Source organism: Lepus europaeus, chromosome 22, assembly GCF_033115175.1.
Source record: "Lepus europaeus isolate LE1 chromosome 22, mLepTim1.pri, whole genome shotgun sequence".
Lineage (NCBI taxonomy): Eukaryota > Metazoa > Chordata > Mammalia > Lagomorpha > Leporidae > Lepus > Lepus europaeus.
In genome coordinates, this window is record NC_084848.1 from 2714656 (window position 1) to 2741821 (window position 27166).

Below are 27166 nucleotides of genomic sequence, written 5' to 3' on the forward strand. Positions count from 1 at the left end.
TCCCCAAGTGACCACCATGGCTGTGCACCCACCTGTCCCCCCCTGACCACTATGGCCATGCACCCACCTGTCTTTCCATTACCAACACAGCCACGCACCCACCTGTCCCCACTGACCATCACGGATGTGCGCCCACCTGTCCCCCACTGACCACTATGGCCGTGCACCCACCTGTCCCCAAGTGACCACCATGGCTGTGCGCCCACCTGTCCCCCACTGACCACCATGGCCGTGCGCCCACCTGTCCCCCAGTGACCACCATGGCCGTGTGCCCACCTGACCCTCAGTGACCACCACGGCCGTGTGCCCACCTGCCTTCCTATCACGTGCCCACCTGTCCCCTCGTCGTCTGTCCCATTTCCTCACTCCCATGTGGTTTTCTCTGCTGGGTCTCCTCCCATGTCCCCAGTCCCACACCCAGCTGTCTTGGGGATGGGGACACTTCCTGCACACAGACCACGGCCCTCTAGTGACGCGTGCGTTTTACTCCGTATTGGAGATGCTTATCCAAGTTCTCTCCAGCCCCACACTGCAGACTCCCTGTGCGCAGGCTCTCCTGCCTCTCTCTGTGTTTCCTGCCTTTGCTCTACTGTCCTTCCTCATGACAGAATCTAATGCCCAGCTCTCTCAGGCCTTACAGGAGAGCTGTGGTGTGACTGGACAGGCCTCTCTGCACGGAGCACACCTTGCTCACGGTGTTACTAGGGGCTGGTGCAGTCCACTTCTTGTTACTCCACCTGGAGTACCTGAGAGGCACTGCCTGGGGGAAGAAGAGGTTTATTTCACCTTCTAGAAAGAGGCTAGAGGATCAGGTGGCCCCGTGGTCTGGCACTTGGAGTGCAGGCTTGTCACGGTGTGCGCTGCAGCAGTGGTCACACCGGGAGCCAGGAGGGAGAGGGGGAAACTAGGCTGAACTCAAACTGAAATACTCCAACCCCCATGAGGACCATCCTCCAGGGGTAGCCGAGGACCTCACACTGGCCCCCCTCAGAAGCACCATAGTATCAAGTCTCCACCCTCGACTCCACTAAGCATGAAGGCATCAGAGTTTAAACAGCTGCTTGAGTTTTGGTGAGAGAAATCCTGCTCAACTCACAACAGCACCATTGCTTCAAACGTCACGGACATAGTTCCGAGCAGACTAAGCCTGCCTCGGTTTTCACCGCAGGTGCAGACCGGCCCTGCCCCGGGCACATGCCCTCTGTGGCTCCAATTTACCCTGATTTGGGTCAACCCTCAAAGCAGACCGGAATCAGGTCAGAAACGCCACAGAGCCACACTTTGGAACCTGTTCGCCGTGCAGAGCGAGATCACGCTTCGCTGGTTGAAGTGGGCCCTGTGTCTCACTCACGCCTCACCTGGAGGAAGAGAGCACTTCACAGGCCCTACAAAGCTCTACCTGAGACTAAAGCTTTCACCGAAACACAACTTTATATGGGCTGTAAAACACAGCTGGCAACAGAAACGTGAATCAATGAATTTAGCAATTTTCTCTGCTAAAGACTGCAGCGCATTGGGTCTTCAGGAATGAGTGGGAGAACAACTCTGCATATTTAGGAATTACATTTGTTTTCCTCTGAGTCACAAAGCTTATATTTAAGATCTTCTTTCTTGAATATAGGCCTGGATAAATCAGATGTTTCCTTTACAAAAATGGTATTTCACACAATGCAGGGTTCAGAAAACACCACCTGGGCCCTGATTTCATGTCTAGATCTCACTATGCAGAAAGCCAAGTAATCAATTTCTGGAAACTCCCTCCCCCTCCCGCTCCCGCCATGGACACTAAATCCAAAGTTCCGTTTCTAGCGATGACATTTCAGTGCTGCGAAAGAGAAAATGACAACAAAGTGCAAACTCCCAGAGTGGACTAAGCTGAGCAAACACAAGCAAGCAGGGGGGAAAGAAAAAATGCAAAAACCAAAAACCAAAAAAAAAAAAAAAAAAACCACCAGAAGTCTCTGCTTAGAACAAGGATTGTAACTTTAAAATAATACAGATTTTTCCTTTTTGGGAAGAGAAGGGGCGGGCAAAGCCCACTTTCCATTTCCAGGTCTGGAGGAGCCGCTCAGACACAGCTCTCAGAAGTGCAGGCCGGGCTGATACCCCAGGCCAGGGCAGACCTGACTGAGCGGTGGACAGATGCTATTTAGTGTGCAAGTCTGTAAAAAATTGTTTCTGGGGTGCGGTAAAGCTGAGTGTTAAACTTTCCTGCTGGCCCAAGGCAGAAAGGAAGGAAGTCAGCCCCCACTGACACACCTGAAACTGCTGGACAACGTACACATTTGGAGCAAGAAATTTAAACCTGCATATTTCCCCCTTTATAAGCATTTTCCCATGAAGTTTCTGAAGACTCCCTTCCACCATGAACCACTGTGACAGTAGAATCTGGTGGCACAGTCGCGGGGCGGCATAGCCATGCCTCTAGGGTCCAAGCTGCTTCTCTCTGCCTCAGAATACCCTGGATCCTGCATGCCATCACTCCCCCAGGCCCAGGGAACTTCTTTTTTGAAGATTTATTTGAAAGAGTTACACAGAGAAGGAAAACGGGGGTAAGGTCAAGGAGAGAGGGGGAGAGAGAGAGAGAGAGAGGGAGAGGTCTTCCACTGGTTCACTCTCCAGATAGCTGCAATGGCCAGGGCTGGGCCAGGCTGGAGCCAGGAGCTTCCCCCAGGTCTCCCACGTGGGTGCAGGGGCCCAAACACTTGGGGCATCTTCTGCTGCTTCCCCAGGTGCATCAGCAGGGAGCTGGATGGGAAGTGGAGCAGCTGGGATTGGAACTGGTGCCCATATGGGATGCTGGCACTGCAGACGGCGGCATAACCCACTGTGTTATAGTGCCGGCTCCGGCAGGGAGCTTCTGACCTATCTCCAAGGATTCGCCTGTTCTGGGTACTTCATAGAAAAGGAATGAAAAAAAATGGGCTTTTAGTTTACAAAAAGCACTGGGAATATTATGCAGTAACTCAAACATAAACAAGGTGGAGTCAAGGCCCCGAAGTCAGGATTTCACAGCACAGGATCCTGAGGGCTGTTACCGGGCAGCGCCGTATAACGGGACAAAGAGACGGTCGGGAAAAGCTGCAGCAGGAAAGACGCTTTACTACCAAAGAGGACAAGCTCACAGGAAGCAAAGCCCTGGACACGGGCGCGTTCAGCTCTGTGGGAACCCACACTGTACCACCCTCGTCTTAGCACACCTGAACCCGGATAGATTAAGAGTGCGTGTTCATGGGCCAAGAAATTGATTCTTTCAAAAAAAAAAAAAAAAAAAAAAAAGCAAAAAGCTAACCCAGTGAATGAAATGGACCTTGTCCTCTCGGAGTTAAATCTGTTTGATGGAGATGACTGGTGGGATCCCGTCTGTCTCACAGCACAGCAGCTGTGCACGGGCAGCCGGCACCTGTGAACCGCGGACGCCACCGCCCCCGTGCACTCTCCCCGTGGCTCTGCCTGGGTGGCCTGTGGTCTGGGGAGGCTGGATAGCAGACTTAACGGTTCAGGAAATACAAGGGCTGCAGCACACAGGCTTCTTCCCTGGAGGCCTTTTAAACTGGGGCTGTCTGTGCAAAAAGCCACAGGATAAACAGGATTGCTTCCAGAAATATCCGTCTTCCATGCAGTTAAATAACCATAAACATTTTAAACTAAGCTGTAATAATTATGAAACAAAATGCTAAATTTAGTAGATTTTTATGATAAAACCTAGGAGTTCTTTTTTCTTTCCTTTTTTTTTTTTTAAAAAAAAAAAGATATATTTATTTATCCGGCGCCGCGGCTCAATAGGCTAATCCTCCGCCTGCGGCATCGGCACATGGGGTTCTAGTCCCGGTTGGGGCACCAGATGCTGTCCCGGTTGCCCCTCTTCCAGGCCAGCTCTCTGCTGTGGCCCGGGAATGCAGTGGAGGATGGCCCAAGTGCTTGGGCCCTGCACCCATGGGAGACCAGGAGAAGCACCTGGCTCCTGCCTTCGGATCAGCATGGTGCACCGGCCGCAGCGGCCATTGGAGGGTGAACCAACGGCAAAGGAAGACCTTTCTCTCTGTCTCTCTCTCACTGTCCACTCTGCCTGTCAAAAAAAAAAAAAAGATATATTTATTTGAAAGGCAGAAGTGGAGGGAGGGAGAGGGAGAGGGAGAGGGAGGGAGAGAGAGAGAGAGAGAGGTGTCTTCCATCTGTTGGATCATTTCCCAAATAGCTGCAATGGTCAGAGCTCAGTCGATCTGAAGCCAGGAGCTTCTTCCGGGTCTCCCATGTGGGTGCAGGGGTCTAAGGACTTGGGCCATTGTCTACTGCTTTCCCAGGCCACAGCAGAGAGTGGGACTGGAAATAGACCAGCTGGGACTTGAACAGGAACCCATATGGAACGTGGGCACTGCAGGTGGCTGCTTTACCTGCTATGCCACAGCGCCGGCCGTAAAACCTAGGAGTTCTTCAGGCTATGGTTCCCCCCAAGTTGGAGGAACTCCCGGGGCGGGGGCTGGGTGGCCTGCCCTCATGTGTCAGACTCTAACTCAGGGACGGCTACGGAATCACGAGATGGAGAAGAGGAGTGCTAACAAGCTGGGCCGGAAATTCCCAAGGAAATGGTAGGGACCCACATTGCCAAGAGTTCTGAGAAAGAACAAAGGTAGAACACTCACGCTTCCCGATTTCAAATCCTGCTACAAAGCTACAATCACCAAGACAGCGAGGAACTGACCTGCGGACAGACACACAGACCGCGGGCGCCCAAGCGTGGATCCAGAGATAAACCCTCAGCGAGATGGGAACTCCACACCATGGGGTGGGGGGCACAGCTATTTTGAGAAATGGCATTGGGAGACCTGCAGATTCACATCTGAGAATGAAATTGGACCCTTACCTCACACCCTAAAAAAAACTACGGCTCAAAGACCCGAATGTAAGAGCTGAAACTCTACCACTCTCGGGAGAAAGCACAGGACTAAACCTTCAGATCTGGCGGTGGTTTTTCGGCTAAGACACCAAAAGCACAGAGGACAAGTGACAAATCAGACCAACTGGCCTTCATCCAAACGGAACACCTGGGTGCCGCAATGAGACACAAGGCAGTGAGAAAGGAACCCAGAGAAAGGAGAACACAGGTGCCCAGAGCAGACGGAGGCCTTGCTGAGTCCCGCTCCCTCTAGCACACTCCCCTCCCTCACCGGGCTCAGGCCCGCTCCCTCGTCGTCCTTCACGCTTCCCATGACGGTCCCCTCTTATGCCACCAGGAACACCAGCAGCGTGACTCTCTCTTCCCCAACTTCATCCTTAAACCTCCCTGGCCGCCCAGACAGCTCTGAGAACCCTCTTCACCCATGACGACGACAGCGGGGGCCTGGCTTTCAGGAGAGCCCGTTCCGCCTGCCTCGTCACCATTCAGGCACAGCTCAGAGCTGAGCACACAGTGACAGGCCGGGATTGTGCACAACTGGTTCATTCAACTAAAGGACCAGAACGTCCCAGCCTGAACGAGGCCTGGGTGGGGAAGGGGACTGGGCACTGACGCAGCCCCCTGCCCGCCGGCGCTCTGCTGCCCTCATGGACAGGGTGGGGTGCACCCCTGGCAGCTGAACATTTGTCGACGTTCAAATCCGAATGCATCCTGTTGGCCGGACAATACTGTGTTCCAGCCAGGTAACTGGCTACAACCAGTGAGAACTTCAGAGACACAAAGGCACATGTCCTGATGTGTGAGCATGTCTCTCTCCACGTCTCCTGCTACGCCTTCTTTATAATTTTTTATGAATGGGTAATACATTCGCCTCGTTCAATCACACAAAAGGGGAACCCTCTTATCCTAACCCTCCATCACTTTCACTCTCTTGTACACGCATCTTGGGGCTTTAACCATGGAACCGGAACCAATGTGTTCTCGGCTCCACCTCTCTTGGGCCATACCACCGCTTGGCATCTCGCCCTCCGCCCACCTGGCCTCTCTCTCCTTTCACTGGTCCATAAAAGGATGCTGCTTATTTGAAATAAACCCTTTTCCAGGATTTCTCTCACAACATGGTCTTGCCCACTCCCAAAACACACTGCAGAGGGCTGAATCCCGGTGCGGGCCCCCCCCCCCCCCCCTTTCATCTTCCCGACTGCATGCCAGGACCACCAAAGAGCTTGCAGGACCTTGGCTGCACTGTTGCTGCTCCTGGGAGGCCTGCTCTTCCCTCCAGGCTCCTGGGCTGCCAGAGACTCGTGCCTGCTGCACCAGCAACATGCCCATGGCTGCCACCATGCAGAGGGTCAACCACCACGCTGGTAATTCCTAAGCATGAATGAGGTGCAGTTTTGGGTGGCCAAAAGGCAGAGAGTCACGGTGATTGCTCTTTTCCTGTCTGTGTTAGGTGCAATCACACACTTTTCCTTCCATGCGAAATGAACCCAGTTAACCAAAATCTTAGTCTTCATCTTAACCTTACTTGGCACAAAGATGTGACACAGGGTTGCTGTATCAACACTGAAAATCCACACCAACATACGCACAGCGTTCTGGAAAGCAAACGATGAGGAAGGAAGCACTGGTGGAGTGTTATTAAAATCAGGAACATGAGTTCATAGATTTTTTTCACTGCAATGTGAACATTATCTCAATTGTACACAGCGAGAAATGTTCTTGCTTCAGCCTGGCTTCCCCTTCGACAGACGGCAAGAAAGAGCCAGTTTTCAGGTAAACAGCACCTTGCTCTCTTACCCCAAAGGTTCCATGTTGCATCACCACCAACAGAAAGAACATCTAAGTTTGTACTAAATTTGAAGAATTACTCTTTAAGAATCACTACCCATAGTAACCTTATGTTTAGCATGGAAATACTCTCACACAGCTTCAGTGTGAGCTGCCCAGGGTGGGCGAGATCCTTGACTCAAGTGGAAAACCAGCTATGGAGCCCCAGGCCGCCCAGAGGCAGGTGGGTGCTGAGAGCAGCTGGCCAAGCCAGGGCTGTGCTGGGAGGGCGTCACTCATAGTTGCAGTCCCCAAGGAACAGCCTTACCTTCGTGCCCCAGAATCTGCATCTCCTGTTTCTCCAGGTGACACCATAAGATCAGGTAACCCGGTTCCAGCGGAGCTGCACTCAGCACTGTGGACACTGCCGGGTCGCGTGCCTACGTCTCTGGGCTTGGGAAGCCTGCAGGAGCAGCCTCCGAGGCCGGCTCAGAGCAGGGTGGCCCCAGAATCGTGAGTCAGAAAAGCCAGGCGCTCGTCTGCTCGCTCTCCCCAGATCCTTGGGACCTCGGGCAGGTTCCGGACTCTCTGGTTTGGTTTCCACAACTGTAAAAATGGGACTAATAATACCTGTTTACCACCCGATAGGAAGGAGGACGGCGGTTAATGAGCACCTGCGAGAAGCTTTGAAGATGAAAAAGGTTCCTGGGTGCTAATGACAAACAACAACAGTGTGCCTGTTCTCACGTGGGAGCCACCACGCTGCAGATGGGTTGCTGAGTGCCCCGGGTGCACCGGTCTTCTCAGATTCTTTCTTCAGGCTCAACACTTTGGAAAAACCCTGGAAGCAATGATCCACAGCGATGGCTGGTGACCAGGACAGTGCAGAATAAACCAAATGCTGACGGCTGAGGCTGGGGCTACCTGAGCTGCGTCTCAGCTCTGGTCTGCAGCGCGCTGGCCGGGGTAAGTATGTACACAGGCTGCATGCTTTCCTTACTAAGGACGCCATACTTAAGGCCATTAACTTGGCTGATTAAGTCCCTGTTTTCTGCCAAAGAACCCTTCACTGAACAGCTTCTTAAACTTCCCTTTGTTTTCTTTAACATTCACATGAGGAGCTGGCATTGTGGTGTAGCCAGTTAGACCTCTCTGCCTGTGGCGCTGGCATCCCATATGGGGACCAGTTCCAGACCCAGCTGCTCCACTTCCCATCCAGCTCCCTGCTTATGGTCTGAGAAAGCAGTGGAGGATGGCCCAAGTGCTTGGACACTGCACCCATGTGGGAGACCTGGAGGAAGCTCCTGGCTTCGGCCTGGCCCAGCCCCAGCTGTTGTGGCCATTAGGGGAGTGGACGAGCAGATGGAAGATCTCTCTCTCTCTCTCTCTGTCTCTCCTCCTAACTCTGCCTTTCAAATAATAATAAAAAAAACCTTAATAAATACATATTAAAAAAACATTCAAATGTGGAGTGTTAAAAATCATTCTGGGGCCTCCAAGTTTAGCTTAGATTTCACTTAAAGACTCGCTGGCTTTTTAAAAAATAAAAAGTGAAGAGGCTCAAGGAAGCAAGGCGAGGCTCCTATGTCACAGCGCGTGAATTGGTTTATGCAAACGTGAGTGCCCACACTAACACTCTCCAAGCAACAGTTCCACTCCATGTAGGCAAGGCAACTCCTGTCCACTTCACTGGCTACAGACTCTTCCAACCCACTCAAGAATGGAATGCAAAAATTTAAGATCAAAATTCTGAAAGTTAACATGATGCAAGAAATTTAAAAGTTAAAAAAAATAATGCAGGATTCATATCCACTGATACTACACTATTTGAATAAGAAAAACCAAGCACAAAAGTTTATGAGCCTTACAAAACATTGGCTTTAATACCCAATGGCCTCATGTGTAAAATAAATGATATAAAATAAGAATGGGTTCTTAAGGAGAGGAAGAGGAGTAAAAATGTCACAATATCATAAATTTAACTGTTAACAGCAGCAAAAACACTTTTTCAACCCAACACCATTCGTAACTACTGTAAAGAAAAACAGTCCCTGAACTTATGAGATTCTTTAAAAACAAAACAGCCCACCTGTTGGGCAGGCAGGCGCTCAGGTTTTTCTCAACTAAGGTACAATGAAAGCAGAGACGTGCTCACTCTCATTACTCTGTACTGCCGTCCTCAGGGATCTTACGCTGGAATGCCAGTAAGCTCTTTTCTGTCAATTCTCTTGAATGTAACTTTAGTCGGGGTTGGCGCTGTGGTGCAGCAGGTCAAAGCCCTGGCCTGCAGCGCCAGCATCCCATATGTGCACCGGTTCGAGTCCCGGCTGCTCCACTTCCAATCCTGCTCCCTGCTGATGCACCTGGGAAAGCAGCGGAGGATGACGCAAGTCTTTGGGCCCCTGCACCCAGGGAGACCTGGAAGAAGCTCCTGGCTTCTGGCTGTGGCTAAGCTCAGCTCTGGCCATTGTGGCCATTTGGGGAGTGAACCAGTGGAAGACCTCTCTCTGTCTTTACCTCTCTCTATAATTATTTCAAATAAATAAAATAAATCTAAAAGAAAAAAAATAAGTTCAGTCAAATGTACTTTTAAGCATATTTGGAAATTCAGGAAGGTGTAGTGACATAGTCATGGGCCCCAGTAAGGAACACTGCTGTTTTTTTTTTTTCTTTAATTTATTCATTTGAAAGTCAGAGTTACACACGCACACACACACACACACAGGGAGGGGGGAGGGAAAGAGAGGTCTTCCATCCACTGCTTCACTCCCCAATCGGCCACAACGGCTGGAGCTGTGCCGATCTGAAGCTAGGAGCCAGGAGCTTCTTCCAGGTCTCCCACATGGATGCAGGGACCCAAGGACTTGGACCATCTTCTACTGCTTTCCCAGGCCACAGTAGAGAGGCAGGTTGGAAGCGGAGAGGACAAGACTCAAACCAGTGCCCACATGGGATGCTGGCACTGCAGGCGGTGGCTTTACCCGCTATGCCACAGTGCCAGCCCCCACTGCTGGGTCTTTTTTGACAGGCAGAGTGGACAGAGAGAGATAGAGACAGAGAGAAAGGTCTTCCTTTTGCTGTTGGTTCACCCTCCAATGGCCGCTGCGGCTGGTGCGCTGTGGCCCGCGTACCGCACTGATCCAAAGGCAGGAGCCAGGTGCTTCTCCTGGTCTCCCATGGGTGCAGGGCCCAAGCACATGGGCCATCCTCCACTGCACTCCCGGGCCATAGCAGAGAGCTGGCCTGGAAGAGGGGCAACCGGGACAGAATCTGGCACCCCGACCGGGACTAGAACCTGGTGTGCCGGCGCCGCTAGGCGGAGGATTAGCCTGTTGAGCCACAGTGCCGGCAACTGCTGGGTCTTAAACCTGGACCTTAGAGCTTTGGATTCCCATATGATATGAACATTTATGTGTGTGTGTGTGTACATGAGCATATGAAATTAACAGATCCTCAATGCTTCAACATCTAGTACAATTTAAAAATTACTTTGCTTAAAAAGAAAAGCTCATAGTTTCTTTTCAGTATAGTTTAAAATTGATGAGGTGGGAGGGAGGGAGAGAGGGAGACAGAGAGACAGAGAGAGAGAGAGAAAGAGGCATGTTCCAGTACCAGTTCACTCCCCATTTGCCTGCAACGCCATGGCGACAGCTGGGCCAGGCTGTAGCCAGGAGTCTGGAACTCAATCCAGGTCTTCCACGTGGGTGACAGGGACCCAGGTACTTGTGCCATCACCTGCTGCCTCCCAGGGCACTCGCGAGCAGGAAGTCAGATCAAAACAGAGTAGCTGGGACTCACTCAAATCAGTTGGTCTGATGTGGGACATGAGTATCCCAACAGGCAACTTAAGCTGTTTTAGCAAGCCTCTGCCCTAGTTTGAAAAATAAAGAAAAGCAACAAAAAACTATTTATGTATTTAAAGAGAGAAAGGTACAGGGAGAGTCACCCAGATAGACAATACAGTCCCAACTACTGGTTCACTCTCCAAATGCCCGTAAGAGCTGGGGCTGGGTCAGCCAGTAGCCAGAACTCAATCTTGGTGTCTCAGGTGAGTGGCAAGGACCCAAGTACCTGAGCCGTCACCTGTAGCCTCCCAGGGTCTGCACTGCCAGGGAGCTGGAGTCAGTAGCCAGAGCAAGGATTCACACTCATGTATTCTCATATGGGACACCAGGATCTTAATCCCTAGGGCAAATGCTCGCTCCCCAAGTACATTTTTAAATGGTCAGCGCTACTCTCTAAAGCAAAGTGCCCCCTCAAGACCGGGGCTCAAGCACTGAGAGACAAAACCGCAGGTCTGCAGCAGCATGGCAGAGCGGGAAGGGCGTGGCTCTGCTCTGGTGCATGCTGGGGACTGGCCAGGGCACAGGCACAGCAGACGCTGCCCGCCTCCTCCTTCCAGAAACTTCTCTGCTCTGAAGGTGTGCACCACCTTCACAGAAAGGCTCAGGAGATGCCGCTGAGCAGGTACGTCCGGACTTAATCACACTAGCACCACCTGTTATCAGAGAGCGCGGCAAAGATGCTCCCAGCCTGTGAGAGCCAGGCTGTCAAATGTTTTCTTCTTAAGAAATGAACACACAAAAAATACTAGCTGAGAGGAGGAACTCTCTCACTGCCCTTTCAGGAAGCGCTGGCTGTCCTCTAACCCCGCACGGAACCTCCGTGAGCGACTTTTCTTAAGGCTGTGCTGCTGCAGAGTGCATCTTTCATTTACCCCAAGGCGCAGCGGCTGTCCCACGGCTCAGAACCGCTCTCCTGCCCACGTGGGTTTCACAGCGTCACTTACTGGTGGCCAGCAGCACGCTGGGGCGCTGTGGGTACGGGAGATCCCACGTGTTAACATACCCACCCCCAACCATGGCAGGAGAGGCATCAACACTGGGGCCTCAAGTTCACACTGTTGGGGGCAAGTTTTCCAAAATTCAAATTCTGCTTGAAAGCTCCAATCTCATCGTGGGCAGAAAGAAGAAAAAGAAATGCTGCCACAGTTGTTTCCCTTGACTTGATAAGCTCGCTTCCCAGAATTGTGAGGAGGTATCTGCCAAATATTCAAGTCTTAAAAACCAGATTGTCTGCCTTTTGTTCTTTCAAATAAAAATGATGTTCCTGGAGCCAGCGGGCAGTTCAGCAGCCACGCACACACCTGCACAGGTGCGCTTCCACAGCGAGTCCTAGGCCAGCATGCCGGAGGGCTTCACGCGAGCTCTGCGGACTAGGAGCTAACAGTCTCATGCTTCGTCAGGAACAGCTTAGGTCAGACAGGTGTGCACGAGGTGGGTCGCACAGCGGGAGAGGCAGCTTTCAGCCTGCCATTCCTAAGGGGAGGTGCTGGCTCTGTGGACCCCACGGATGCAGCTCTGCTCTGCACAGAGACTGAAGCTTTAAACTCCGAGGACACGGCTGGCAACGTCGCCCCTGGATAAGGCTGCACATGCACAGAAACCGTCAACACATTCCAGTACACCCCACCCTGCCTTCTTCCCTGGAGCCTGCCGAGAACAAAGACCGGCAACTTAGGAAGCGGCGGGCTTGTTCCCTGGAGTGCGACATTGCTGTTCTCCTAACTGCGAAGCACCATAACCAGCGCACACTGCTCATGAGTCACAAGCCGGAGACAAAAGTCCTGCTGGCGATTCAAGAGTTCACCTGCACCCCGATGGGGCGCAGACTGGAGACCCTCATCAGACAGGGGTCACAGCATCAGCATTCAAACTTAACAACATAACACAGAAGGTTACAGCTGAGGTATCAGCTCAAATACTACCCAATTTAAAGTCAGCACCAGGGACTGGCTTTGTGGCGTAGTGGATAAAGCTGCTGCCTGCCAACACCAGCACCCCATATGGGAGCTCCACTGCCAATCCAGCTCCCTGCTAATGCACCTGGGAAAGCAGCGGAAGATGGTCGACATGCTTGGGCCCGTGAACTGACGTGGGAAACCAAGATGAAGCTCCTGGCTTTGGCCTGGCCCAACCACAGCTGTTACAGCCATTTGGGGAGTGAACCAGTCTAACTCTGCCTTTCAAATAAATAAAATAAATCAGGGGCTGGCGCTGTTGTGCAGTGGGTTAATGCCCTGGCCTGAAGTGCCAGCATCCCATATGGGCACTGGTTCTAGTCCTGGCTGCTCCTCTTCCAACCCAGCTCTCTGCTATGGCCTGGGAAAGCAGAGGATAGCCCAAGTCCTTGGGCCCCTGCACCTCATGAGAGACCCGGAGGAAGCTCCTGGCTCCTGGCTTTGGATCGGCGCAGCTCCGGCCGTTGCGGCAATTGGGGAGTGAACTGATGTATGGAAGACCTCCCTCTCTCTCTGCCTCTCCTCTATGTAACTCTGACTTTCAAATAAATAAATAAATATTTTTTTTAAAAAAAAAAGGAAATTAAAGAAAATCAGCTGGGGCCGGCTCTGTGGCGCAGCGGGTTAACGCCCTGGCCTGAAGCGCCAGCATCCCATATGGCGCCGGTTCTAGTCCCTTCCACTTCCAGTCCAGCTCTCTGCTATGGCCTGGGGTATCAGCAGAAGATGGCCCAAGTCCTTGGGTGGACGACCTGGAAGAAGCTCCTGGCTCCTGGCTTTGATTGGCGCAGCTCCAGTTGTTGCGGCCAATTGGGGAGTAGCCATCAGATGGAAGACCTCTCTCTGCCTCTCCTTCTCTCTCTGTGTAACTCTCTCAAATAAATAAATAAATCTTTAAAAAGAAAAGAAAATCAGCACCAAAAGGAAAATCAGAGGAGTTTAATGTGATGGGACTTCATTTTGGAAGTCAACTTGTCAAAGCACCAGACAGCAACATCTATGTTTACTTACTTATTTGAAGATTTATTTATTCATTTCAAAGACATAGTTATGGTGGAGGTGGGGATGGGGACTCACTCCCCAAATGGTCCCAACAGCTGGGGCTGGGCCAGGCCAATGCCAGGAGCTTTATCCAGTTCTCCCATGTGGGTGATAGGAGACCGAGCACTTGGGCCATCTCCGCTGCTTTCCCAGGCCATCAGCAGGGAGCTGGACAGGAAGCAGAGCAGCTGGGACTCGAAGCAGTGCCGATAAGGGATGCCAGAGTCCCGGGTGGTGGCCTCACTTTTTTTTTTTTTTTTTTAAAGATTTATTTATTTATTTGAAAGGCAGATTTACAGAGAGGCAGAGAGAGAAAGAAAAAAGAGAGAAAGTCTTCCATCTGCTGGTTCACTCCCGAAATAGCTGCAATGGTCGGAGCTGCGCCAATCTAAAGCCAGGAACCAGGAGCTCCTTCTGGGTCTCCCACGTGGGTGTAGGGGCCCAAGCACTTGGCCATCTTCTACTGCTTTCCCAGGCCATAGCAGAGAGCTGGATCGGAAGTGGAGCAGCCAGAACTCAAACTGGTGGCCACATGGGATGCTGGCACTGCAGGTGGCGGTTTTTACCCACTACGCCATGGTGCCGGCCCTGCAGCTTAAGCTTTTGTACCACAGTGCCAGTCCCAGTAACATCTATGTTTAAAAACAACTAAGGGAAATGGCAGGTGAAGTCACCCATTTGGGATTAACCACAGATGATATCTCTAACTTAAAATGTTTTACAAATGTTTTGCTAAGACTTTTTTCTTCAAGAGTTAAAAATGGGTACCCAGGGGCCAGTGTGTGGTGCAGTGGGTTAAGCTGCTGCTTGGAATGCTGGCATCCCACGCTGATGCCCCTGGGAAGACAGCTGAAGACGGCCCAAGCACTTATAGAAGACCTGGATGGAGTCCAAGCTTCTGGCTTTGACTGGTTCTGCCTTGGCCTTTGTGGCCATTTGGAGAGTGCACCAGTGGATGGAAGTTCTCTGCCTCTGTTACTCTTTCAAACAAACAAACAAACAAACAAAATCTTTAAAAGAAAAAGGCTCAATAGACTAATCCTCCGCCTTGCAGCGCTGGCACACCAGGTTCTAGTCCCGGTTGGGGCACCGGATTCTGTCCCGGTTGCCCCTCTTCCAGGCCAGCTCTCTGCTGTGGCCCGGGAGTGCAGTGGAGGATGGCCCAAGTCCTTGGGACCTGCACCTGCTTGGGAGACCAGGAGAAGCACCTGGCTCCCGGCTTCAGATCAGCACAGTGCACCAGCTGCAGCGCGCCGGCCGCAGTGGCCATTGGAGGGTGAACCAACAGTAAAAGGAAGACCTTTCTCTCTGTCTCTCTCTCTCACTCTGCCTGTCAAAAAAAAAAAAAAAAAAAAAAAAAAAAAAAAAAAAAAAAAAAGAAAGAAAGAAAGAAAAGAAAAGAAAAAGGTTATTGATAAATGCCCATTTCTCATTTTACTCCATACCCAACAGACTGGACCACGAGCATGGAGAGAACACTGAACAGGAGAGACAGGCACATTCCGATTGGAGGCCGTGGGGACGGCGCCGCGACTGGCTCACAGGGAATTCACACAGTGTACAAGAGGCACACGGAGCAACTCCAGGGCCCAAATGCCAAGGAAAAGGCTCGGGAAGTGAGAGAGGCAGACGGACAGGCTTCGAAACGAACAGACGGCAGGAGTGTAGCTTAGAGGGCCAGAGCGCGCTGTGGCTGAACCGCAGGGCACTACGGAGGTGACCGCGGCCACCAGCTGCACGGGAGCCTCACAGCGCTCCAGGCACCATTTTAAGCGGCTGACGCGCATTCGCTCACTCAGTTCTCACAAAACCCAAAGAGGCAGGTCGAGCTGTATTCCATTTCACATCCACTTCTCAGTACAGAGGGTGAGTCATCCACCCAAGATGGCTCAGCTGGCCCAGGGGTGGGGGCGGCTCCCCACCCCACCCTTAACCACTAGGCACCGCCTCTCAAGTTCAGAGGGAACCCTGGTTTTATCTCCCAGGAGGCCTTTCAGGCAGTCACACTCTAAAAAAGACCAATGAAAGTCCCAATCAGCATCAGAGGGGTCCAGAGCCCCAAGACACCACTAGGTCAGACGGTGCAGCCATCTGGGCAGTCACCCTGAGTGCGCAGCGCTGTCACCGGCAGGCAAAGGCTCGACCCTAAAAGACCACTGCTCACAACTCAGGAAACAGTTTCTAACTTATTACGCCCCCCCCCCCCCCCTGTGCTTCATAAGAGATACCGCCCTCAAACATGAAAAAGTTTAGGCAGAAATCCAGTGAAGACCTGCAGATCCACCTCCCTAGAGTCAACGGTTCTACCCTTTAGCACATCTGTTTTATAGTCATTTTTCTCTTTATCGTTCAACACGTACTACAGAGAACACGACACTGCACCTGCAATGCTCTGCTCTGCACTCCTTACAATGAGTACAACCCCTGCAGCGTCACAGCTTGACTGGACCAGGAACAACAAGCAATGTCACAGCACCCAGTATCTGTCCTCAACCTCCTCTGACTGTCTGTGCAATGTCTTCTGTAGGCTTCCTTTCGTATTTTCTAGAACAAGGGCCTGATCTAGACTTACTCACTGTATTTAATCATCACACTCCTTTAGTCTCTTTCAGAAAGTTATTATTTGAAAGGCTGAGAGGTGGAGGTGGGGTGCGGTGAAGGGAGGGAGGAGGGAACAGAGAGAGAGAGAGAAACAGAAACTGAGAGCTCTTGCCTACTTCAGCTCCCCAAATGCCTGCAATGGCTGCGGCTGGGCCAGACCAAAGCCAGGAGCCAGCAGCTTCTTCCAGGTCTCCCATGCAGATGCAGGGGCCCAAAGACTTGGGCCATCTTCTACCGCTTTTCCAGGCCATAGCAGAGAGCTGGATGGGAAGAGGAGCAGCCGGGATACATCGGCGCCCACATGGGATGCTGGCAATGCAAGTGGATGCTCAGCCCACTATGCCACAGCGCCGGCTCCTGGAGTGTTTTTTGAGAGACGGAAGAGTTTTGACTTATGACTAACAGAAGGACCCAAAGTAAAGCTAGACCTTTATCTGGTGTAGTGCAGTTTAGCCAGTGTCTTCCCACAGTTAAAAAGCAAAGACAAGTACGGTAGTGACATCCACTCTGTCTCCCGCTTTTTAACCTTCTCGGCTTAGTGGTTGTATTTCCAGTCTGATGCAGAAAGATTTAGTGGGAGCACGGCCCAGAGCGCAGTGTCTACCTGTGCCGGCTTTTCCAGCCGGTCACCTCGGGCAGGCTCTCGGGAGCTAGGGAAACAGCACCACCTGATGGGGTAACTGGCTAAGGGATACACCCAACGGCCACGCAGAGAAAGGACTTTTTATTTTCAACCCAGCAACGCTGCCCGATGCCTACACTACAGGACTGATGCCAGGTGTCACGAGGGGTCAAGTTCACATGACTGTCAGGACGCTTCCGATTCTGTGGCGTGGAGGAGCATGAAGCCAACGGAGGGCAGCGCCAGCACCAGCTGCCCTTCCTGCCCAGAACACGTGTGTGAACCTGCAGCGAACGCGGGCTCAGCCTGACGCGAGCTCTCAGCTCCAGACACTGACAGGGATCACAGCCGCCCAGACGCCCTCACTCCACCTCAACACTCGACGCTGCGCAGAGCAGAACGCGGGCTCTGCGGCTGCACCGACGAGGCCCTGGTCCCGTTTCACTCCATTCTCTGTGGCCCCGGACAAAGGGCTCCCCTTGCTCTTCTAAGGGAAAAAAAAAAAAAAAATGGAAAATGCCTCACAGTGCTTGGCGGATTTAAGAGCGAGCAGAGATAGGCGCACACGGCCCTGGCCCGGCTCACTGAGGTGCTCGGGAAGTGCCGCACACGGCCCTGGCCCGGCTCACTGAGGTGCTCGGGAAGTGCCGCACACGGCCCTGGCCCGGCTCACTGAGGTGCTCGGGAAGTGCCGCACACGGCCCTGGCCCGGCTCACTGAGGTGCTCGGGAAGTGCACTTCTCCTGGGACAGCCATGGGCAGCAGGCCCCGGGGAGAGGGGGCAGTGGCCGTGGGGAGGAGAAACCCTGGAACTTGCCCCCACCCCCAGGCAGGAGTCCAGTGTTGATGAAAGGCCATCAACACGGCCAGGTGCTGCAGGTTTAGAACCACCTCCCAACCGTATCTGACCTAAGGAAGCAGCAGGAGGAGGCAGCCAAAACCTACCGCGTCTGGGCCCTGCCTGTCCCGCTCCTAGGTTTAAAAACACACACCCTTTTCCTGACTACTAACCTTATCCCTTTATTTTTCTCTCATCCCCTATCCAGCTAACATTTTAATGAACAAGATCTAGGAGACAGCTTTTGCTCAAGGCAAAAACCTCCTGAGCAGGGGCCACTGCTGTGGCAGAGCAGGCAAAGCCGCCGCCTGCAGCACCAGCATCCCACATGGGCACCGGTTTGAGTCCCAGCTGCTCCACTTCCAATTCAGCTCCCTGCTAATGGGCCTAGGAAAGCAGAGGAAGATGGCCAAAATGCTTGGGCCCCTGCACCTCCACGGGAGACTCAGAGGAAGCTCCTGGCTCCGGACCAGTCCCGCTCCTGCTGTTGTGGCCATTTGAAGAGTAAACCAGTGGATGGAAGATCTCTCTCTGCAACTCTGACTCTAAAATAAATAAATAAGGCCGGCGCCGCGGCTCACTAGGCTAATCCTCCGCCTTGCGGCGCCGGCACACCGGGTTCTAGTCCCGGTCGGGGCACCGATCCTGTCCCGGTTGCCCCTCTTCCAGGCCAGCTCTCTGCTGTGGCCAGGGAGTGCAGTGGAGGATGGCCCAAGTGCTTGGGCCCTGCACCCCATGGGAGACCAGGAGAAGCACCTGGCTCCTGCCATCGGAACAGCGCGGTGCGCCGGCCGCAGCGCGCTACCGCGGCGGCCATTGGAGGGTGAACCAACGGCAAAAGGAAGACCTTTCTCTCTGTCTCTCTCTCACTATCCACTCTGCCTGTCAAAAAAAAAAAAAAAAAAAAAAAAAGAAAAAAAAAATAAATAAAATCTTTAAAAACAAAAGCAGAAGCCTCCTGAGTGGACACTATCCCCACGTTTGGGGTGGGGCTGAGGCACAAGCAGGCAGGCAGCTGCACACGGCCTTGCCTCCAGAGCTGTGTCACCCCGGGAATGCAGAGGACAACCTCCCTCGCCACAGCACCAGGCAGGGTTAGCGGGGCCCTTCCAGACGGCACCTCACAGAGCTACGGTCCCGCGACCCAGACACCATGGAGGGAACAGCTTGAGCTGAGCTGCATGCAGCTCGGAGACAGAACCACTGGCTTCATCTTTGTCAGGGTCCTCATTTGTGCTCATTCCCACACTCTTCCTTCCTAGTTCTGGGGGATGGGGACACCAGGAGGTAGCCGTTCTCACTAGTGCCTGCTGACTGCCCACGGTGCAGGTGTGTGCCGGCTCCAGTGCCCGTGCCATGGTGCAGGTGTGTGCCGGCTCCAGTGCCTGTGCCATGGTGCAGGTGTGTGCCGGCTCCAGTGCCTGCCGACTGCCCATGGTGCAGGTGTGTGCCGGCTCCAGTGCCTGTGCCATGGTGCAGGTGTGTGCCGGCTCCAGTGCCTGCTGACTGCCCACGGTGCAGGTGTGTGCCGGCTCCAGTGCCTGCCGACTGCCCACGGTGCAGGTGTGTGCCGGCTCCAGTGCCTGCCGACTGCCCACGGTGCAGGTGTGTGCCGGCTCCAGCGGCTGTGTGCACTGGATGTGCTGTTGACCGCAGCAGGCGGTCACTGGGGTTTAGTGCAGTGGAAACACAAGCCGTGGGTCTGGCTCCTGCACTGCCTGTACATTTTCTCTAAATCTTTACTGGCAAAGCGGCAACATTCAACAAATTGGTGATTTGGGAAGTGCTGTTAAAGAAACCTAACTTTTCCCATAGTTACACCTCTGTATAGAGAGAACGGTTTGTTGTATGGGTTGAAGCTACTGTCAAAGACAGACTCATCGACAGGTTAAGTTTACAAATGACTAGAAGCTGAGAGCCGCTGATAACTTTCTGGAGGCCAGAATCAAGGCCAGCAGAAGATGTGCCAGACTGCTGCTTCCGCTTTGGCCATTAGCATCTTCTGGCTGGGCTGTCAACACCTGAAACCCAGTTCTGAAAGCAGAGTGAGCTTGGGTGGGGAGAGGGACCAGCCACCAGGCCCTCCTGCCAGCGCTTCTGCTGCTTTCAAAAAATGGCGCAGGACGAGGACGGCGCAGAAGCCTGCGGGAAACGCATTCTACTACTGGTCTCGCAGGAGGTCCAAAGACCAGAGGGAAGGTGTACAGCAGGCCAGGCAACCCGTCCCCCATAGCCAGAGCAAAGCCTGCTGCCTGACCCGCCAATTTGTTTACCGTCTATGGCTGCGCTCACCCACAAAGCCAAAAACCAGCCCTTTTCAGATATCGTTGGCCAATCCCAGTGCAAACTGTCCAGTACAGTGCCCACCAGACATGCGTCTATTTAAATTAAAACTATGATGGCATTAAAGACTCAGCGTCTCAGTTGCACATTTAAGTGCTCAGTAGTCACCTGGACAGCACTGAAAACACCGCCACCATCGCAGTAGCTCGCCGGGACGGCGCCGTGCGGGGAGGGCTGAAGTCCTCAAGTTCCTACAGACTGGAAGGTTTACATGCAGCTTGAGAAAGATGTCCCTGGCCGGTGCTGTGGCTCATTAGGCTAATCTTCCGCCTGTGGCGCCTGCACCCCAGGTTCTAGTCCCAGTTGGGGCACTGGGTACTAGTCCTGGTTGCTCCTCTTCCAGTCCAGCTCTCTGCTGTGGCCCGGGAGGGCAGCAGAGGATGGCCCAAGTGCTTGGGTCCCTGCACCCGCATGGGAGACCGGCTCCTGGCTTCGGATTGGTGCAATGCTGGCCATGGTGGCCGTTAGGGGAGTGAACCAACGGAGGGAAGACCTTTCTCTCTCTGTCTCTCTCTCACTGTCTAACTCTGCCTGGCAAAAAAAAAAAAAAAAAAAAAAAAAAAAAGAAAAGAAAAAAAGAAAGAAAGAAAGATGTCCCTTTCTGAGCTGAGCTGCTCCAGATATGCTAACTCACCATATTTTTACTTACTTATTTTCACTTTACCTGAAAGGCACAGAGAGGGAGGCAGCTGGAGTGCTTCCATCGCTGGTTTACTCCTCAGATGCCCACAACAGCCAGGGCTGGGCCAGGCCAAAGCCAGGGGCCTGGAACTCAACCCAGGGCTCCCACATGGGTCCCAGGGACCCAAGTACTTGCGCCCTCACCTCCCTCCTCCCAGGTGTGCATTAGCAGGAAGCTGGATCGGACCCAGAGGAGCCGGACTTGAATCAGGCACCCTGACGTGGGATGCAAGCAGCCCAATGGGGTGTTCCCTGCCGTGTCAAATACCCACCCCTAACTTCAGTGTGTTGATCGCAAACTCCAGAGGATAACTATCAGTCGAATGAGGATGACAGTTCAGTCCAGTGGTCGTGTTCACCTGTTTTACCGCCTGCACCCCTCCCCCCCGCCAGGGGCCCTGAGCTCAGTGAAAACTGGGCCCCTGCTCTGCACACACATCAGCGCCCTGCTCGGCATGTGGCACAGACTGACAAATATTTCTAAGATCAGTAAGGAATGAGTCCTGGGTGCAAAACTGGCCAACAAAAGTGGCCCCTGAACTGAACAGATAATCAGGCAGTGGGGGAAAAACCACTATTGTGATCCTGTAGCAGAAGGTTCAACTAACAGCCATAATGTCTATTTTAAACAGAGCTTAAAAAAAACAAAACAAAACAAAACAAAACAAAAACACCAAGCTTCCAAACAAAACCACCGTTGGGGGAACCTAAATGGGACCACATCCCTGTGAGGGAGGGAGGGAGCCAGCCCGGGCTGCATCCTCCCAGCAGAGCACTGGGCCCAGGAGCCAGTTCTCCGGGCCCTCCCCGGCACCAGTGACTTCTAATGACCCTCAGCAGCTGGCACAGGGTAGCTGCTAGCTGGATGTGAGAGTGACTGCGATTCTAAAAGCCCAATCAATAAATCGAGTTTTTCTCCACCTCACATTAACACACTTGCTTCAAAAAGTTCTGCGTACATCAAGAGTTGTCCAGTTTTGAAATGACTAACTACTCCCACCGTTGGACGAGTGGTCAGTCTGAGGTTCCTAAAGGTTACCGCTTCTTAAAAACTCAAATCTCCTTCAGGCTAATACTTCACTGCTTTCTCCTTCCACAACTACACCGCAAGCAACCAACGGCAAAAAACCCAAACTGGCCAATGTGAGCCCTTGGAATTTAAAGTAAATACAAGTGGTTTAAGATATAAATTCAACTAATTCTATTTCAGAGTAAATTTACAATTCAAAAAATGACTCTAAATTGTCTAATAAAAACAGAAAACTCACAAATTAAAAAGATTTGCGATTTATAAGCAGGTACCTCAAAAGTACAAAAATTCACATTTTATATGCAATCCGATGATCTCACGGCTCACCCAGTCAGTGCCTCCGAACTAATTTAAAGCCTTGACAACTGCACCTGGCTCTTGCCCATTTGGTTCCTGCAGCCAAAACACCTGAACGTTACCTAGCGTCAGCCTTTGCTTCTCACTGGGTGCAATACCAAACAACAAATCCCTGGCCAGTCCTACAGCCTGCCGACCATGGGTGCCGATTTCCACCGGCTTCGTCCAAAAGGGTCTGGAGAGAACAGCAGGAGGCAGTTACACTTGAGCCGGCTTGGGGGTCCACGTGCCTGGATCTCCCTGGGTGCACCCTGGGACCTGAAGTATCCAGGCGGCATTTTAGTCACAGAGGTCACTAGTCACCCAGGGATCCTGCCCACACCCTTCCTCAGCCCAGCTCCTTAAAGGAGCTCCTGACAGTGAAAACTGTTTTTGTAGGACACAGCTGAGACATACATTTTAGAGTGATTCGATGAGGCTTAACATCCATTTTCTACCTCACCCAATTACGAGCAAAAAAAAAAAATACTGTATAAGAACTATCTCAAAATATCAACTAAGAACAAGTACGTTACTACCCTGATACCTTCCAGTTTAACTGGGCTGTTAATCACTACAGTAACCGTGTTTTCAAGGCTACATTTTGAATCCAAAATATGCACAAACTACGAAAGAGGCAAACAGCAATTATTAAAGTCGTAATCATCTACACACATTGAAAACGTGTGGCCACTTAAAATCGTCATCGCACCGCACTACAGAGCCGACTTAAACACAAAATACTCCCGAGGTTCTCTGAACCTCAGAACCCAGGGTCCACAGCAGTCTAGGATGTTTTCAGAGCACAAGCGTGCTTCTTGTGGGCGCCATGCAAGGGTGAAAACAGCGCTTCCTGAAGGAAGTTCTCTTCTCCTCCACTCGGCCCCTACTGCCTGCAGTTGATCGTCAACTCAGAGAGGTGTCCGCGGAGAAACCCTCGCCGGTTCGGCAACACAGATGCAACAGAAACTCCGCGGCCGGGCCCGCCTCCTTCCTACCCCCACCCAATACCTTCCCCAGACAGTGACTTCACATCCTTTGACATCAGCGCAGCTTTGAAAGGGGGATGGGAGAGCGAGCAGAAAGCAGAAAAACCAGCTTTGAACTATGCATGCAAGGCCTCGCTCGAGCCTCAAATTCTGTAAGTAGTTCGTGAAATGCTAAACCGCGGTGACACACCCAGCCTCCTCGGGTTCCGTCTGCAGCGAAAACGGGCTGAATCTGCCGGAAAGGGCTTCCTGCTGCTCTTATCTGAAGCACAATAGCCATTTATTAACTGCCCACGGAAGGTTCCGATTCAGCGGAACCCACAATTACTTACCTCGAATATGGAGAAGGGCCACGGGCTGGAAAGGCCCATTGGAGTTGGCCGCGTCCACCACCATCCTGCTGCCCGCTTTATTACATGTCAACATCTAGACTTCAGCGGGAAAGGCAATGGACTCCTTAAGGCGAGAAACCAGCCTCCATTTTAGTTTAAAAAAAAAAGACAAACTGAAGCTCTCTGCAGCTGGAGGGAACTGGCTGGTTCGTGATGTCAGCAGGCACGGAGCCCGCTGATTGGCTGGAAGCTGCAACTTAAAATGACACTAAAAAAAAAAAAAAAAAAAACCTGCAAGCGGAAGAGCGTCGCGTTGGCTGTCAGTGTGCACGAGCAGCCTGGCCGTTTTCCGGCTTCCTGCAGCCTGCCTTCCTCAGTAACTTTCAGGCAAAGATCCCGTCTCTCGGGGGACGAGACCGGAGGCCACAACCGCAGTAAACAACTGCCCAGGAGGAAGCTCCCATGTGGACGTCTCTGCGAACTCTGGACCTGAAGGTTTCGCTGACCGGCACCCACGCTCAGGGGCGAGTTACACCCACCTGTCTGCCCCCCACTCTCTGGTTCCGATCACTGTGACAGCTGCATCACGTGCAGCATTCTGGCAACCCAGTGTTTTTGTTTTTTGTTTTTTAAACAAATGGCTATTCAAATATCACACAATTCTGATTCACTAGTCGGGACTCTCATTCAACTTCCTCTACCACCAACAGAGAAAATTATGAATTTATAATCCCCAGACGCTGACTTTTCTCGATCTATTTTTTTTTCCTGGAAAAATAATATGGGAGATGACAGCTTCTTGATATTCAATAGCCAGATAATGCTACAAATTACAGTTGTAAGATGACATGGCCATGAGGGAAAGAAAAGGCATACTATGAAATGCAGTGTGGTTACTTTTGTATTAGGTACTTTATGCTTAGCTAAAACAGAGAGAGAGAGATTTCAATTATTTTGATGGGACTAGCATTAAAAGCTATTAAGTCAGGGGCTGGCGCTGTGGTGTAGTGGGTAAAGCCACCACCTGCAGCGCCGGCATCTCATAAGGGTGCCGGTTCGGGTCCCGGCTGTTCCACTTCCAACCCAGCTCTCTGCTGTGGCCTGGGAAAGCAGTGGAGGATGGCCTAAGTCGTTGGGCCCTGCACCTGTGTGGGAGACCTAGAGGAAGCTCCTGGCTCCTGGCTTCGGATCAGCACAGCTCCGGTCATTGCAGCCAATTGGGGAGTGAAACAGTGGATGAAGACCTCTCTCTCTCTCTCTCTCTGCCTCTCCTTCTCTCTGTTTCAAATAAATAAATAAATCTTTTTTTAAAAAAGCTATTAAGTCAGGCCTTACTGTCCTAGCAGTACAAGACGCTGCTCAGGGGAGAGGAGCGGAAGAAAATTCCACACTCGCCACAATGACAAAGTCCGCCCGACAGTGCCCTTCCACAACGCCCCACGCTCCCCCTGTGAAGAGACACAATGCCCCTCCGCTCTTCACGTAGCTCCCGCCAGTGAGAGGCAGGCGCGCACGCGTTACCCGCTGCAGCCTTCTCACAGCAGGACATGCTTCTCACTGTGCAGGTCTGCAGCGAACCAAGTCCCACACTGCTCTTCTCCCTAGACCGCAGCCAGGTGCCACCTGAGCACGCCCCGGCTCCCCGCTCTCGGAATGGCAGAGCTGGGCACGTGGGGAGAGCACGTGCCTCCGGTCAGGCGTCAGGCGGCTCCCACTTAGGTCCCGGCTGCTCACTGGCCTTGGGGCTTCCACTGCTGACCCCTGGGCTGTGCTGGTCAGGAGCTCTCAGCCACAAGGTTGTGCCGACAGCCACTCACCAGCACCTCCTCGTGCACAGGGTACAGCCAGGTGGCCCAGGTGGGGCTGAGCATCTGGGGGCTTGGGAAAGGTCCAGAGGCACAGGCTCCCTGCAGACCTGCGCTGTAGCGGATCGTGGAGGGGACGGCGACGTGCCTATCCTGACACAGCGCAGACGAGCTGGGTCACAGAAATAAAGGGGAGAGGCTCAGAGGAGCTGCATATAAAATATACAGATGAGATTGCAAAGAAGTGAACACACTTTTTGATGTATTTTTCCTAATGATCTCAGATCAAAGGATTTCAACTTTATTACCAATTCTCCCCATGCTCTTCTGAAACCTTATGCATATAAAGTAGTTCTTTGAAGAACTCCAAGGTTGTGACCCCAAAATCACTGACGGAATGCACTCTATAATGTAAACAAGGAATATGCAGAAACAAAAAACTTGAGCAAAAATGAATTGGAAGCATAACTCTAAGTATGCTGCTGTTAATTTTTCCCCACAGTGATTTAAAGATTTAAAATGCATCCTGCCAAAACTCATGCAGGGCTCCACATTTTTCTAGGTAACTGACAAAAGAATTCTAAAGTTCACCCTAGGAAAGTAACAAGAACTAGGTCACCTCCAGGGAGCAGGCCGGACCTCCCCAAAGCTCTACGGAGGGACGACAGCAGGCTGGGCATGGGCAGCCACAGTGGGACAGAAGCCCCGAGCCACAGCCCACACCTGGGGACATCTTGACAGAGCTGGAGCCTGGGTCAGAGGAAGAGGGAGCACCAGGGAGGACAACGGGGACTAACTATGTAGGGATAAGTCAATGCAATTTCTTTTTTTTTTTAAAGATTTATTTCTTTACTTGAGAGGCAGAGTTACAGAGAGAAAGGCCTTCCATCTGCTGGTCCACTCCCCAAAATACTGCAAAGGCTGGAGCTGGGCTGATTCAAAGCCAGGAGCCAGGAGCTTCTTCCGGGCCTCCCATACAGGTGTAGGGGCCCAAGGACTTGGGCCACCTCTATTGCTTTCTTTGGCCATCAGCAGGGAGCTGGATTGGACATGGAGCAGCCAGGACTCGAACTGGTGCCCATATGGGATGCCAGTGCTTCAGGTGGATGCTTAACCTGCTGAGCCACAGCACCAGCCCCAATGCAAATCCTTTTATCCCAGACCAAGATAAAAACCCTGGGTTGGTTAAACAAAAAGAAAAAAGGAAACTGAACTCAAACCCCGAATTCCCCTCAGCTTTACAGGAAAAAGTGAGTATCTAGAAAAGGGCATTAAAAACGCTCAACACAGGCCTTACGAGATATTCCTCGTGTTAAAAAATGACAAATTTCTGTATGTTCACTCCAAAGAAACAGGTAAAGAGGAAAATAAATGCTGGGTTGGCATTGTGGCACAGCGGTTTAAGCCACTGCTTGCAACGCTGGCATCCCATATCTGAGTACCAGCAGGAGTCTTGGTGGCTCCTTTTCCAAGCCAGCTCTCTGCTATGGCCTGGGAAAGCAGTGGAAGATGGGCCAAGGGCTTGGGTCCCTGCACCCACGTTGGGGACTTGGATGAAGCTCCTGGCTCCTTGCTTTGGCCTGGCTCAACTCCTGCCGTTGTGGCCATATCGGGAGTGAACCAGCGAATGGAAGACCTCTCTCTCTCCTTCTGTGTCTCTCCCTGTAACTATGCCTTTCAAATAAAATAAGTCTTTAAAAAATGTTATAAAGACAATCAACAAGGAATAGTGCTATAAGTGAAAGAAACACTGAACCCTTTGGTGTTTCAATGATTCAGTTCATCAGAGTAATAAATGATCAATAATTGTAGGAAAAAGTATTTATTCACCTTCCAAATCAGCAATGCCTGTTGAGAATGGTAATTACTCAGTACTACAGAGGTCTGATGTAACTTTGCCAACAAATTTATAAATTGTTCTGATCCTTTCGGAAAATCATTGGCAACATGGGTCAAGATTCTTTGCCGAGGCAATTGTATTCCTGGGAATCCATTCTGGAAACGTAATAGCCTCGAGTGAGCACCACATATTAAAGCACACTCACTTCTAAAATTGTATTAAAATAATGCACAGCAAAATT

General features: G+C 51.9%; 1 protein-coding gene across 9 annotated transcripts in view; it reads right to left on the reverse strand.

Annotated features, from left to right (window-relative positions):
- The window catches only part of PPP2R5C (protein phosphatase 2 regulatory subunit B'gamma), a 155825-nt gene that overhangs the window by 84907 nt on the left and 43752 nt on the right, over positions 1–27166 (reverse strand). For 2 of the 9 annotated variants that reach the window (XM_062181780.1, XM_062181779.1), the window contains exon 1: positions 23281–23473. The exons of 5 other annotated variants lie outside the window; for them this stretch is intronic. In XM_062181780.1, coding sequence (XP_062037764.1) covers positions 23281–23374 — 94 coding nt within the window. In that variant the 5' untranslated portion in view covers positions 23375–23473. Of the gene's footprint in view, positions 1–23280; positions 23477–27166 lie in introns of those variants that run through there. 2 more of the 9 variants (XM_062181781.1, XM_062181778.1) reach the window with 2 other exon arrangements.